This window comes from Mustela erminea, chromosome 2 (assembly GCF_009829155.1).
Source record: "Mustela erminea isolate mMusErm1 chromosome 2, mMusErm1.Pri, whole genome shotgun sequence".
Classification (NCBI taxonomy): domain Eukaryota; kingdom Metazoa; phylum Chordata; class Mammalia; order Carnivora; family Mustelidae; genus Mustela; species Mustela erminea.
The window spans coordinates 115,254,521-115,271,014 of NC_045615.1; the positions used below are offsets into that span (position 1 = coordinate 115,254,521).

The window sequence follows — 16,494 nt, forward strand, 5'->3', positions numbered from 1 at the left end:
TTCCCAGACATAGCCATACTTGGCTAAATTACAGTAGACAAGCAAAACAATGGCCAGTCCATATGATAATGAGACTCTGATCTACAAAAGAAACCCAGGGAGCCAAACTACAACCGCTATAGCAATTGGTCCACAATAGTCAGAACTTGATCAACATCTGCCAACTTTGCTGTTTTTTTTGTTCTTTGTTTTTTTGTTTTTGTTTTTGTTATTGTTGGTTTGTTTCCCTGCTCCCTGCTTCCAACTTAGGACCAACCAGAGATAGCCAAATAAGCAACCCAAAGCAATCTCTTGGGATGTCTGACTTCTAGTTAGCACAGCCTCCCTGTGCCAACAACTTCCATTCAGAAGGTAACTGAAGCCTTCTCCTTCCCTTCTTTTCCCTTACCATAAAAACTTCCCTCTTCTCTGACAGCCTTCAAGTATCTGTCAAAAGCAAGTGATGATGGCTGACTCCCTTGCTACAGCAAGGGAGTAGAATTCAGCAAGTCTGAATAAATAGACTGCTTACATTTAGGTGATCTTTGCTTATTTTCACAACTCTTTTACTCTTTCACATATTTGTTTCCCTTTTTTCTCTTCTTGGATCACCTGTTCTTCCTTGCCTTATATGAGTAATTCATATTCAGCATTTGACTGTCAGCTTAGATGCCACTAATGACAACAATAACAATAATTACTAAAATGATAGGTAACCTGTACTGAACCCTTACCTTATGCCAAGAGCTGTTCTAACCATGTTCAATTTATCAACTCTTAAAACTCTTGCAATAAATTATTGAAGTAGTTTTCTATTATTGTCCACATTTTATTTTGTCCATCTTATTTTACAGACAGGGAACGATGATTTCAGAGAGAGAAAGTAACTTGCCTAAGGTCACGGAAATAGGTGAACGAATTGGGGTAGAATTTACGTAGCCTGTTGCTGTAGTTTGCTTTTGAAATCATAATGCTATACTGTTTTCCAAGTAGATTTTCATAAGTTCTCAGTTTGTAGTGGGTACTCTTTATCATATGCTTAAATGGAATTCTGTACTTGATCTTCACCAATGATACTGTATTATAATTGTTTATGAATTTATCTGTAATCCCTACTAAAATAGAAGCTCCCTTAGACCAAGGACAGTATTTATCTTATATATATCTGGAAGTCCAGCATATAGTAGCTTCTCCATGTGCATTTGAGGGATGAATAAATTAATAATTGAATGAAACAAATTAAAAAATCTGATTTATTATTTAATCGGAGGATACTAAGTTTAAAAAAAGAAAGAGAAAAGGACCCTACTTCTAGACAAACTTTGAAAGCAACACAATTCTACATATGAATTTATAATTATTATTCAAGAAACAACCGCAAACTAAGATAGCTTCTCTCTCCTGAGCTTAGGTTTCTTCTATAATCTTAGACATAAAATCACATGAAGCACTAATACTGGTCTCCCCCAGTAAGTCTCTTCCTATTAGGAGTCATTATTAGGTTGGACCCAACATCTTCTTGGCATTGGTTTCTGAGGCAGAGTATCTCTAAGTTAATAACATTTTTCTGAACTCTGCCTCAATCCTAACAATTCTCCCACACACTTGCAGTGCTGGAGTATTAGTTGAAAGCAAGGGGTGGCTATGCATTCTCACAGGACTATGTCAGGATCTTAGAGCAAAGTCTCCGACCATGTTCCTTAACATGTCAAGCCTCTGGCCAACTGCCTTTGTAACCCATGTTCTGGGAGCTCTTATTCATGCTCAATCGGTCTCCTTTTCTGACTTATAAGACTGATATATCTGGAGAAGCACTGAGGCAGCCATCAATTCGTTTACTTAATATTTGATACCACTGAGAACCAGTCATCCATTCAACGAATATTATTGAGTATCTATTGAATTCCTGGTATTGTTCCAGGATTTGGGGAACCAGAAGTGAATTAGATAAGATCCCAGCTATTATGAAGCTTGAATTTTAGTGAGGTTAAGAGACAAATCAAACATACAGACAAATAAAACAATTTCAGTAAGTGTGGCCATAACCCAAAGTTATGTGGTAGCAACTTGTCCAGAACATCTGTGCTCCATGTCTTCCATCATACCCCCAACTTCCCAATCAGCCATTCTTCCTTGGAATTTTTAATGGTTCCTCCAAAACTTTACTTGATGATATGTAGGAACTAACAAATCTTATTTGGGGTAAAAGTTATTTAGGAAATTATTCCTGATTCTTTACTTATTGTCAGTGTTCTAAAAATAACTTTTCTTCTTATGCTTCCTTTTTGTTTTTCTCCTAGGAATTGACTATTACAACAAGATCATTGATGATTTGTTAAATAATGGGGTTACACCCATAGTGACCCTTTACCACTATGATTTGCCTCAGGCCTTAGAAGACAAAAGAGGCTGGTTGTCAGAGGCAATCATTGAATCCTTTGATAAATACGCCCGGTTTTGCTTCAGTACTTTTGGAGATCGAGTCAAGCATTGGATCACCATAAATGAGCCTAATGTTTTTGCCCTGCTGGCCTATGATTTTGGAATATATCCTCCTGGTGTACCTCACTTTGGAACTGGAGGTTATCAGGCAGCTCATAATTTGATTAAAGCTCACGCCAGATCCTGGCACAGCTACAATTCCTTATTCCGAAAAGAGCAGAAGGGCGTGGTGTCCCTAGCAATTTTTGCTACCTGGATGGAACCTGCAGATCCCAATTCAGTGTCCGACAGGGAAGCTGCTAAAAGAGCCATTGCTTTCTGCTTGGATTTCTTTGCTAAGCCCATATTTACTGATGGTGATTATCCGGAAGTCGTCAAGTCCCAGATTGCCTTCATGAGTAAAAAGCAAGGCTATCCATCATCAAGGCTTCCAGAATTTACAGAAGAAGAGAAGAGAATGATTAAAGGCACTGCTGATTTCTTTGCTGTGCATTATTATACAACTCGCTTAGTAAAGTACCAGGAGAATAAGAAAGGAGAACTGGGTTTTTTCCAGGATGTGGAGATTCAAGTTTTTCCAGACCCATCTTGGATAAGAAGTTTGGATTGGATCTACGTGGTGCCATGGGGAATACGTAAAGTACTGAAATACATTAAGGTAAAACACAGTGTTTCTATTCATGTATACCCAAATATATAGAAGTGGGAAGACAGATGTATGTGTGAACTTGGAAAAAGGATGATTTTAGGCAGTAGGTTACACATTTGTTGGCTTGGAAAGAGAGATTAGGTGTTCAGCTGGTGAGGAGTAACTAGCTGATAAGGGGCTTTGATACACTGGTTAAAGTTGGACTTCTCTGTTAAAGGCAGTTGTGGGCATAGGAGTAGCTTGGACATATTTTCCAGGCTGATGTCACAACTGTAATTACTAAAAGGCATATTAAAGGCTGAAATAGCTGGATCCTTTTTTGGGCCTCTGTTATCTGGATGGAGTCCAGGTAGCTGAAATTAAAATTTTAGGTTAATGATTTTTAGGACCCTTGCTCTGGGGGGATAGAGAGTGTAGCCATTGGTGGGACCAAGGGGTTAAAGTGTAGTGACAATCAGCAGATACTGATGAAAGAAAGATACTTCTGTCTTCTCATTATGATAAGAGTCATTTGACCATCTTCATGGACATTTGCAGTTTTGCTTTTCCATTGTTAGTCATAAAAGGTCAGTGTGGGGAAAATTAAGTTAATAGGGTCAGTGCAATTTGACAAAAACTAGTTTTGGGTTGTAGCTTAGAGAAGATAGAGGGTAAAACACCTGATTTTATGAGTCTTTTTTTTTTTTCTTGTTACATCTCTTTGGAATAAAACTTCAGTTCTCTTGTTCTAGGATATGTATAATAACCCTGTAATTTACATCACTGAGAATGGGTTTCCCCAGGGTGACCCTGCATCTCTTGATGACCCTCAGCGCTGGGAGTATTTCAGACAGACATTTCAGGAACTGTTCAAAGGTACCATTTGAAATGATGAAAGATCAATTGTGCAAACTTAATATAATTTTCCCATGTGCCTGTTTTCATTCAGCAAAGACCAATGATTTTGAAAGCTGAAATTCATGTAAATCAGTGTAAAGCCATGTAATTAAGAGAGAGGAGAAAAAGTATTTAGTAAAGAGGAAGGTTAGGGTTTTGGCCTAGCTTCAACCTCCCAAAATTTAATCAAGTAAAAGTGACTGTCTTCTGCATTTTGTGTGACTCCTCGGTGAAGGTGACATGAACAGAAGGGTGGTGGCTGGTGAAAGAGAAGTTTAGTTGTTACAAAAAGATTAGCACTGATCAACTACATCATGCCTATTTGCATATTTTAATATCCCAGGTACCAAGACATGAACTGACAGAATTTTTGAAGGATCAAAATTAAGCATTTACGCAATAAACATTTAAATGGGCTTTGATGAGTTTTGGCCTAAAATGAGTCTTACATCACTATATGTTTCATTTAGGCTGTAATCAAACAGCCCCATTTAGGAATGTGTTTTTGTCATATAGGATCTGTGAATTTTATTTCTAGACAAGATTATTATTCTGGAAACTGCTCTTTCCCCCATGAAATTCTTTTCATATTTGAAAACAAATGTGAAAGAATAATCTTTAACTGGTAACACACATTTCGACACCAGTTAATTTCCCCATTTCAGCATCTACATGGAACACTGTTGCTTTGTAAATTTAATTTCTCCTCCATATAAAGGAATCATATCACAGAAAATCCAATGCAAAAATGTGACTTTCAATTTCCTTTCTTACCAGGATAGGCACACTTCTCTCTCATCATTCTATTTGAAAGGTCCAAAATTATTCTATCCAAAATTAATCAGTAATATGCTGAAATCAGCCAGAAGGAATTCTGGAAAGTGACACAAGATGGTCTCTTTCCCAAACCTAAAATATATTGTACTTAATCCCTCACTCTGGCTTGGAGTTTATCGGCATAAGGCAATTTGATTCCCATGATTTGAGCCCAGTGAAATAATTATTTTGTATCACATGCAAAACAGACGCTTTCTCTAGGTAAAGATTCACTTTCTGTTTAAAAAAAAGGAAATGTCTAGTTGACTGAGATTCCACTCCCCCTTCTCTCGGTAAATGGCCCTATTCATAGTTAATCCATTGATGTTTCCAGCTTCATTCTGAGAGGAAAGTAAGCTGGTTACCAAGAGGCAGATTTATGGATGGTTTGAGGACCACAAATGACTTCTCCAAAATTGTCTGTGTATTTTTGGGAAAAAGAGAGAAAAATAGAAATTGACTTTGTTCATTTCCAGCTTGGTACTCTGTTTAGTTCTAATATGTAAGGGAGTTTCATTGTTCTTTGAAATAGTTTCAAGTACTTTAATACAGTCCCTTAGATCTTTAACACTAAAAACTTGATAGTAGACCCCAAAACTAAGACAATTTAAGGGAGTAGTAAAGTAACTGAAAGTTAAAGTGGAAAATGTGAGAAGATTTGGGTTTCTGAGGGGCAGGGGAGGAGATAGGATTAGAAACAAAATTCTGTTTTTCTACTTGTTGAATTTCAATTGTATTTTTTTTTAAAGATTTTATTTATTTATTTGACAGAGAGAGAGAGAGATCACAAATAGGCAGAGAGGAAGGGGGAAGCAGGCTCCCTGCTGAGCAGAGAGCCTGATGTGGGGCTCAACCCAGGCACCCCAACAGATGGAAAAGATACCAGGCACTTAAAACATTAATTGTTCACAGTATGTGTGTTCTCTTCTGATTTTTAATATTAGAGGATCTATACTTATTGTAATTAACATGTAATTTATTTGTTTTACATTTAAAAAATGTAGCCTTGGGGCGCCTGGGTAGTTCTGTGGGTTGAGCCTTTGCCTTTGGCTAAGGTCATGATCCCAGGGTTCTGGGATGGAGCCCTGCATTGGGCTCTCTGCTCAGCAGGGAGCCCGCTTCCCCCCTCTCCCCCTGCCTGCTGCTCTGTTTACTTGTGTTCTCCATCTCTGTCAAATGAATAAATAAAATCTTTAAAAAAATGTAGCCTTTCAAATGTGCAGAAATCTACTTATTGACAAAAAAAGACATGTTATCTCTTCTGGAGTGGATATAGTGATAGCTATTTCTTATATATTGTTGTAGTAGATACCAATTATTTAATCTTGGTGAAACTCTTCTAGTAATTACTCCCTTTTCTTCTATGAAATATCCACCTCTTCTTATCCTCAGGGTTACCATAGGGACAATCCCAGTTCTTCCCTGAGATTTAGGATTTGGGCCAATCACTTAGTCTTTTAGCCTAGATTGGGCAGGGGAATGTAGCCTTGTGAACATTTGGTGACCATGTCCCGCCTCAGAAGCTAAGGAGTAGTAAGTACAAAGGGGAGCTGTCTGTGCATCGAGGGAAGGGAAAACAAGAAACCAGGAGAGTTTAGAGTGATTCTTAAGCCTCTAATTCCAGTTCTCCTCATATGCATGCATGATCTTGAGAGACATTACTTTTACTTACAATGAAATGCTTTTTCTGCTTACCTGAACCTGATTGGTTTTCTATCACTTGGAACAAAAAGAGTGTTAACTGATACCATCATATCATTTCATTTTTAAAACAGTGAGACGAGGTCATTGCTCCTATTACACAGATGAGAATACTAAGCTTCAAAGAGGCTAGCTAAGTCATTTGTTTAAGATCACTAAGTGACTAAGTATTATTTCTTGGAACGTAGCAGAATGCATGCATTATTATTACTGCTGCTACTACTATTCTGGTGTTTGATGAGGTCTGTGAATTTAGGGCTTTCTGACCCAAAGTGGTTGCTTGTCCATATCACACAGAACATTTTCCTCATCTTTGGTACTCGGAACTTGCATAGTGTCTTCGAAAGGGCTCCATGCTGTCCCTGCAGGAGCCAATAGATCCTATGACCTTGGACTCCACTCAGACATCCACCTTACCTTGCATCTCATCAGGGGAGTGGAGCTTAATTTATAATCGATTTCCTGAGACTCCTTTGAGGTAGTGCTGATGATCTCGATTGGCAAGAACTCTACTAGTAAGAAGCACCCCGTGAGCAATTAAAAATAATAACTGGCCAAGAAAGACTTTCGTGGGAAGTGCTGCAGGTGAGAGCTGGTCAGAACCCAGGGAGTCAGATGGATGATGGCTTTGTGGTCCCCATAAACAAAGCTTCCTCTCTAACATCACACATATGGACAGGCACAGAATGACACTATAGTGGGATCAATGACATCTGCCTGGAGGTCTCACTGATCTCTTCAGGTAAAATCCCACAGCAATTAATTGAGCAGTAAAAAGTAAGCTAATGTTTCTGTTTCCTATTGGGAAACTAAAAAAAAAAAAAAAAAAAAGAAAAATGTCATTTCAAGAAAAAAAAAGAGAAATTAGCTAATGCCTTTTTAATCATTGCATTATTTAAATGCCTTTAAATAGGTTGTATTTTAATTAATGTAGATATAGATAAGAGAAAAGCAACACAGGAGAGACACAAAAAACTTGCAATAACATAACTGGCTTACATTTCAGCTCTGCAAATTATTCAATGAGAGGCCTTTGGCAAATTATTCAACCTCCCAAACTCTTAGTTTGTTCATCTATAAAAATGGATTAACACTTTCCCCTGACAGGGTTCTTATAAAGATTCCATTTAATGAGCTAATATGGAATTACCCCTAACCAGCAATTGCCTCGCACACAGTAGGCCCTCAACCAATGGTAATAATAATAATTATTATTAAATGTGTACTCTTAATTTATCACCCCAGTTATTTAACTTGTTGTTTCACACATGTCATCCCAAGACTTTTTTTTTTTTTTTTCCACCAAGTTTTTAAGTTATAGGAGAATTTTCCTACATGTTTGCAGGTTTCTCTATTTTTCTTTTTGGGATGAATGAATGTTGTAACTTTAGCCCTCTGGCTATCTACAGTTGACTCCTGTGGAGTAGAAAGCAACAACCGCCTCCCTCCATTCATTACTTCCATCAGAGAGGTTGCCAGATTAGGTGAAAAATTAAATCATTTGCAGCAGAAATAACCATATGCAACAGGGTAGCTGGAATTGCTCAACCACATGAAGTTTTTGCATAAGTTCAGAAAGCACGGATCTTCAAACAGTTAAGCCTTTCTCATTTCATATGAATCTCCATTATATTCATAAAATTTTCACCAGTCCTTGCTGCTCCAGAAGACAAGTTTAAGTTCATCTGTAAATATACACAAATGGATGCCTCAATAACCTGAATGTTGCCAGGGAGGTGAGGAAGTGTGTGAAATAGGGGAGGTTACTCCCAATCTGTAATACTCCAGCCATGACCTAAATCCTCCTGAAAGGGGATTTGAGCCTGTGTTCTGCCCAAATCCTGTTGTTTGGAGTACGTGAACTTGCTGGAAGTCAGACAAGACATGGGTTTCAAACCTGGTTCTGCCACTCACAAGCTCAGTAATTTTCAGCCCTCTAATCTTCAGGATGGGGATAATAAGACATCTATCTTGTAAAGAGTGGTGAAAAGTGAGCAAAGTAATCCTTATAAAGCCTAAATACAGAATCTGACACATTATAAAGCATCTGTAGACGGTGGCTAATTTTTGAAGAGGGTTGTGGACACTCCATTCTGGAGCTGTGTCTTTTTATGATTATATCATCAAACCTGACTCCCCTTCTGGCATGTAGTAGTGTGTTCTACACATTTGTTGAATTTGGTAATGTCTATCAGAGAAGAGTTAGCCAATGCGTAATGAGAAATAAATGATTAAATAATTGGGAACTGTATTTTCTTTCCCTAAAGAAATATACCCCATAGAGGGGAGGGAAAAAAAGAAAGAAAGAAAGAAAGCAGCAGACTTCTGGAAAGTTTCTGAGCCAGCCCAACTTTCCAGTCAGATCCATGCCTGACTTAGCACAGCAGTAGATGATTGCAGAGAAGGTTTGTTAATGACCAGCTTTAGGCTTTTAATGACAAAACCCCTCAGCAAGATGTCATCGAAGTTATTGAAGACTTCACTGAAAGTGTTGAAGCTGATGCATTGTAACAAGAAGGTTATAAATCTTGCAGTTTGGGTATACCACCAAGACAAGATGCTGAGCACAGAATCACCCTGCTGTTGTCTGTCAGCATCCTCCCTCCCCTTCCCTCTTCTCCTTCCCATGGAGAGCCAGTAAAGGAGAAATACATCCATTTCCCGAAGTAGAGCAGACCTGGCAGCCACCTGCCTATGTCAATTTCAGATCACAGAGGCCCATTTAACTGGACAAAATGTGTTAAGCACCTGTGTTTTTCTCAATGTGCATTTAAAAAATCCTAAGAATTAAGGAAAGATCTCAAAGGTTAATACATTGACCTTTTAGAAAAACTAACCAATTAAAAATCCATTGCAAGCTCAGAACAGAGACCCAAGTACCTACATACAGGTTTCCACTCCCTATCTATTGCTTTATTGCTTCTTAAAGTAAATGTTTGTCAACTTAGCCCCAATGAAGCAGTTCATCTCAGAGCTCACCGATAGCCCACAGTTTTGGATATTTGTGGGGTGGGATATCAGGTCCACTGGGTACTGTTGCTCCTGGATGAACTGGATGACAGCTACTCAAGGTCGGAGTAGAGAAGAAAGAACAAGATTAGAAGGCTGTGCACAAGAATTGTTAGTGTGTGCTAGTGTATAGACTTGTGGAATTTGAAAAGTCATGAAGAAAACAATTTCCAATGTATTTGTGGTCCACCAGCCTGCACACAGAGACCACAAACTCAGTCAGATATTACAAAGTTCACCTTAAACAGAGTGATGGCCAATGACCTTCCCTGATTTTTTTCTCCCCTACTTCCATTCAGTGGCACACTTACCTTACTTTCTGTTCATGTAAAGCATGACAAAGTAAAGAGTCTGCAGGGCTTGGAGAGGGAAGACAGACTAAGTCCTCTGTTTGAGTGATGTGCCTTTGGGTCAGTTATCATTAGGACTCTGAATGTCATCTTCCTCACCTGTTAAATGGGACTACTGCTAATTACTATTCTGCTTAACCCAAAGTCAGTTGTGGAATAAAATGAGATGATTTATGTCCCTATGTACTCAAATACCTTAAAATATTAGCTATTATATTCAAATTGACACATTTATTTACACTTATAAGGACATCTGTCACTCTGGCCAAAATCCACAATCTGGACCTCAGTATTCTCCACTGTAAGAGAAGGGATTGGTGCTCATTATCCAGTTACTTCCAAAATCTGCAATTCCCAGATTCTATGGTTTTATTTTCCTGCAAATTGCTAAACTGCTGTGATGATTTGATCTGTGTAGGGGTTTTAGAGAACATGTGCTATGACCAAATGACTTGTGTAGAGCTTGGTAACACTCAGAAACACACACATGTACACAAACACACACACAGGTGGTGATTGCTAAGCTCCTTGGCCAGGATTACCTGGGTGACGCACATGTTGATATGATTAGGGACATAGACCATTTAGCAGACACACCCTCTGAGAAAAAGAACCTGGTGCACCTGCTTCATGGGAATAGGATTCATGGGGCTGCCCAAGTGAGAAGCAGCTCAACCACACCTCAGAGAATCTGCCCTTGTGTTTTTTGACTGAAAACCACTCTTCATCTTCTCCTTCAGTAACATTCTAATACTTACGCTGTGCCCCTACAGATGGACATTCCTTTGAGCTTCTTTTTAATTCAGCTCCACCAGGTCTGAGGAATAATTACTTAAGGTTCTCTACTACCTCAAGCCCGGTGAATTTTAAGACTACTCTAGAGCCTTCTAAAAAAATATTCAGATTATCTCAAACTTACCCTCTCCACTTTTTATGACAATCTGTCCAGTAGTTTTTGTGTGATGTGGCAGCAAACAGAAGCTCAGTTTCATTTTTATAACTGTAAAAGAGACCTGTAAAATAATTGAGGCATAATTTATCTGGAGAAAATGTACTCTTCCTATATGAAGAGTAGTAGACTCAGTGGAATCTTGAAAAAGGTGAAAAAAGAGGATGTATCTGGTAATGATTTTTAAATGAGATGTATTTGACATATAACATTTTGTAAGTTTGACGTTACAACATGTTAATTTGATATATTTATATATTGTAATATGGTTACCACCCTGGTGTTAGCTATTATGTTACATAATTATTATTTCTTTCTTTCTTTTTTTTTTTTTTTTGCTAGGGATAATTGAGATTTTGTTTCTTAGCAACTCTGAAGTTTATAATATAGTATTATTGGTTATAATCACTACGATGTGCATTAGCTCTCCAGAACTTATTTATTATTAGTTCCCAGTTTGTACCTTTAAACAATGTATCCCCAATTCCCTCATCCCTCAGCCACTGATGACCACCATTCTGTTCTGTTTTTTAAGTTTGGCCTTTTTTGATTCCACGTATAAATGATATCATACAGTAGTTCTCTTTCTCTGTCTGGTTTATTTCACTTAGCATAATTCCCTTGAGTTCCATCCCTGTTGTTGCGGATGACAAGATTTCCTTTTTACTTATGGCAGAATAGTACTTCATTGTACACACAGACACACACACACACACACACATACCACAACCCCTTTATCCATTCTTCTGTTGCGGGGCACTTAGATTGTGTCTATATCTTAGGTTATTGGGAATAATGCTGCAATAAACATAGGAGTGCATATCTCTAGCTATCATCTTGGCAAAGATGTAGAGATAAGGGAACTCTTACCCACTGTTGGCAGCAACATAAGTTGGTTCAGGCATTATGGAAAATAGTAGCGAGGTTCCTCAAAAAATTACAAACAGAACTAACATATGATCAAGCAATTCCACTTCTGGGTATATATTCAAAGGAAATAAAAACATGGGTCTAAAGAGATAATGATTTTTTAAACTTGTTTCAGGAGAGCACAATGATGGAATATTCATGTGGTAAGATAGCTGTTGGAATTGAGAGAAGGTGAACTTCTGAGGTCTTCTCCTGGGCCAAGGTGAAGTGGTCCTCAAGCATCTGCTTACATTAGCTCTTATTTCCAAATCTCCAAAATAACTTGATTAGTACCTGATTATTACCCACCTTTAGTTATCTTGAGAATGAAAAGGCACTGCTTTGGAATAAAGCTAGTAAAATTTATCTTAGTGTGATTGGCAGGGGAGTTAATAAAGTTAATAATGGTGTTAATAAAGATTCTATTGGATACCTGTGGGTTCATGGAAAGAATAGAGAGAAGTGGATGCCCAGGTGTTAGCCATTCCTACTCAGGAAGCTTAACATAAGTTTCCCAGTGCTTGGAAAGGAATATTCTCCATTATAAAATAATACATCGACATTATGTTTTGTAAATCTAGGTCTTGTGAGTTCATCAGTGGGAATTAACTCTGGGTGCACAAAAGAAATGAGTGTCTGCATTTGCAGTGTCGGTAATTAGATTATAAGCAGTGCTAATATCACAGCTTTATAGCCTTCCTTTCTTTTTCTTATCTTACCTGTTTATAACTTTGACATGACTTATGCTGGTCAGTTGCCCTATAGTGACATAAATGTTGTGTCTGTCAGCTCTTCCAGATTCGTAATCGGGTGAGTAACTGGTTAACTGCATCCTATATTAGTTTTTCAATAGCAGGCCTGCCACCATGTAGAAGAAAATCCTCAATGTTATGAATAAGGACATTAAAAAATTGGTGCCATCACTGATTCATGGGCTCCTTGTGCAATTGCAGCCTTGTTGCAATTAAGCACATGTTGAATAACACAGTTGAATAGATGGGAGTTGAGAGACACTTTGAGTCTTGAAGACCCATTATAATCCACGGAAGTAAGGAAGAAAGCCATCAGAAGAAATGGAAATTATTAAAAGGTACAAGCACTCATAGGCAGGATCAGTGTGTATAAAGATTTTATTTACCATTTTTTAAATGACAAAATTTGACCAGAATTAAATTTTTCGAGCTATATACTTAGCATTCAGTGGCCGGTCAGTAAATTTCCTAATGGCCGATTAGGAATTTGAGTCTAAATAAGCAGAAAAACAGAATCACTCCTGGGAATTTGAACCAAATATTAGATTTATACCACCATTTTGCTTCTTTAAAGAAATAGAGGATTGTTTTTGCTATTATGAGAATAATTTTCATGCTTTGGGATTATGCATAGCTGCTAATTATACCCTTTTGATACTAAATTTGTTTTTGCTGTGACAATAATTGAAATCTATGCTGAAGGTTTTTAAACTCTTTATATAAATACACAACTCCTCTGAGCCTCAGGTCCTTCATTAGAAAAAGAAAAGGGTTGAACTAGTTTTTCTTTTGGGATCCTTCCAGTTTAAGAATTTTGTGACCCTCTAAATATCCTTTCAACTCAGGTGTGTCAAGGATCATATTTTATTGGAACTCTCAATAATTTCTTAGGCTATAAAATTAAGTCTAAGGAATTATAATTAACATCTTTTTTTTTTTTTTAACTTTCTTCATTCTTCTCATTTAGCTCCTTAATTTGAAATGTGAACACCTTTCTTAGCTGAACATAAAATAAGACCTTGCTCTTCAATGAACTGTTTCTATTGCTATTGATTCAGGTTACAGGTAACATTTTCTTGACCTTCAATTTGGGAGTTTCCTCTTCTCTTCAGTCATATTGAAAATGAACCTTACTTTTCCTCCCCTGAGAAAGTTATCCCTTGGAGTTCAGAGTTAGAAGGGTCACCTCAGATTCAAGTTTAACACAGTTATTGTAGAGAATATAAAATCTCAGGGAGAAGTAGAATGAACAAATCAGTCCAGAACATTAGAATAAAATCCCCAGCTGAACAAGTGCATGGCAGTTACAATCACAAGTAGTAGAATCACCTTTCAAAACATGATCATGCCAAGCCCCACCTAATCTATCAAGTTTTAAGACAGTTCAGTATGATTTCCAAGCTTTGCCATACTGCATAATGTAATTCAGTTAGGCAGTGCAGTGATTTTCACTTTCCTCAAATTTGGCTTGAGCATGAAACTTTTGTGTCTGGGCAAGATCCTGAATTAGAAAGAGAATAAGGCTGCAGCCATTTTCAAAATTACCTTCCCACCATGATTCTGTGGAGACTTCATAGCTGGAAATCTCTTCTATTTGGAACTTTTAAGCACAGAGTTTACTCTAGTCAGGGTTTCTTTTACCCCAAGTTACTGTTTAGGTGAAATTTTCTTCAATACAATGAAAATATCAGCCTGGTGCTGGAGATGAAAGTAGTTTCTTTCAGAATTGAAAGAAATTCTTAAGGCTTATCTGGAAATGCTATGTGAAGAGGAGGGGGAGGGAGGCCCGTCTCCCTGAATAGGGTCATCTCAGCAACAGCAAAGTCTCCTGTGTGTGAATGAGATTAGCTAATGAAACAGTATCATGGCCTGAGATTACTTTGTACCTCTCTAAAGTTCAGCCACATTTCCCCCCCTTGTTTGTGAAATTCCATTATAGGAATCACTGCCTGCTTTAGAGATAAGTGAAACCATTATGGGTGGAGGAAGAAAAGGCATTTGAACCTTGAAGAATTGTAATTGGTGCTGGTGAGTGAAGGTGAACAAGAAGCCATAAATGTTTCAAGTGAAAACATTAATGAGCTTGGGGCTAAATGTAGATGATGGGAGGAGGGATGCCTCACATCTGTTGATGCAGTAACTTTTTTCTCCCTTAACAAGTGGATTCATTTCTTTAGTAGTATTAAACCCAGCCTAAAATGTTTGAAAAATTTAAATGTTTAAATTATTTAAATTTAAATGTTTAAATTTTGTTTCTTGACTAATAACTGAGTCAAATAGGTTTTATAGTTAAAAATAAGCAAAATAACACAAAAATTAGATCACTGCATGAAATGGGGGCACATGAGTGCGTATGAAGTGTGTATACCTTTATTGGTAGATCATTTTGTTCCATGACTGAGGCTATGCTGGCTTAGTCTTCTTAAAATATTTTTCTTCCAAGAATGTTCAGACTGTGTTGTTGATCCTTTGAATGAACAGTTGGCCTTCCATTTACAAAGAAACTTCAAAAATATTTCATGGCCAAAGTTTGCTGCCCTCATGAATGTATGATAATAATGTCAAGAGTGACTCAGAAATATCTTTCAGCATTTCTGGAAGAACAAACAGCATGACCCATTGTGGGTAGTGTTGTACAGACGGGCAGCACTTTGTGTGAATACTTCTACACAACAAGGATTAGTATATATGACACAGCAAAAGAACATAGTCTTTAAAGACAAATGGTTCTGCATTCAAAACCTGGCTCTGACACCCTTTTGTGCTGTGTGACCTTGGACTTGTTATCCTGACTCTATGAATATCAGTTCATCATTTGTGAAAATTTATTTTTGGTGAGGATTGATGACATACTTCAGATTCTAGAAAAATGTCTAGCGCATAACCCCCCCAAATGATAACGATTGCAGTGAATTCTTTGTTACCCAGCGTCTATTAACTAGGATTTTAGAAAAACTGTGACTTCCTGCACAGTCATCAAGCACTGATAATTTATGCTTCTCTTGATGACCCTGAAATGCATTCTGAATAATTAGAGAAAGATTAAATTATAATCAGTTTAGTTTCAGTGTTAAGTGTATTTTAATTTATTCTCATTCTTTAAAAAATTTGTAACCCTACTGCATGTGGTAACAATTAACAAAAAATATTTGATTAGCTGGAGCACTCCGCTTCCTGACTGTCAGACTAATGAAGAGTTTATTGTATATTGTTGGAACTCAAACTCTGCCCTACAGATTAAACTGGGCATTTGCTGGATAGATTCACTTCACACGGGTCTGATATCCATTATCCATTCTCAGACCCAATGTGTTGACTTATTGTCTGTTGGGAAGTTCTGGAATTAGTCCTCCAATATCCTTAAACAATACTCTATAGAACACCCTGTTTTCATTTTTTTTATCACAAGGTCATAATGCTGGTCATCCAGTCTGATTTTGTGCACATGAGTAACTAAATCTGGCCTTGAGGGTTGTCTGTTCTTTTCCTACAGATTTCTAGAGATGAACATCACAACTGACATTAGTAATCAATCTAGCTTGGTGTTTCATCAACCTTTACTCTTATCCAATCATGTTTTAGACTTATTTTTATTGGGCTTTTTAGGCGATATAACCTTCCTGATGAAAACTTCACCAGGCATTTTATCATTTCTGTGGTCTTTTGAACTTCCCACATTCTCTCCCCCTCATCTCCACACCCCCCCCCCCACCCACCCCACATAAGGTCATATGCTACTTTAAAAGATGGCTTAACAACTGACTTGAGTTAAAAATAGTCTCCTCAAAAAATTATCTCTATTATTGTCCCTTTGTGGTGATCTCAGTTAATAAGGTTCATTTTCAGGCAAGCAGATTGATTTTAGTTGTTTAATTGATCACCATAAGACATAGTATTCATTGGTTTCTCTCTGTCCTCATTCTACCTGTCTTTAAATTCCTTCCTTGCCCTGAAATCCCTCTTCCAACACAACCAGTCTTTTCTTTCATAATGTCTTTCACATCCTCAGTACTTATTTACATGAGTTCAACAGTGGCAGTAGAAGGAGGCTGATTGTCTGCC

General features: G+C 37.5%; 1 protein-coding gene across 3 annotated transcripts in view; it reads left to right on the plus strand.

The window, feature by feature from the left end:
* LOC116584934 (cytosolic beta-glucosidase) overlaps positions 1–16,494 on the plus strand; it is a 116,438-nt gene that overhangs the window by 49,931 nt on the left and 50,013 nt on the right. The window contains exons 3-5 of one of the 3 annotated variants that reach the window (XR_004283387.1): positions 2,280–3,079; positions 3,802–3,925; positions 14,372–14,460. Coding sequence is in view for 2 of the 3 variants with exons in the window: in XM_032333986.1 (XP_032189877.1) it covers positions 2,280–3,079; positions 3,802–3,925 (924 nt within the window). In the remaining variant the exon portion in view is untranslated. The remainder of the gene's footprint in view (positions 1–2,279; positions 3,080–3,801; positions 3,926–14,371; positions 14,461–16,494) is intronic. The other 2 variants (XM_032333986.1, XM_032333987.1) reach the window with 2 other exon arrangements.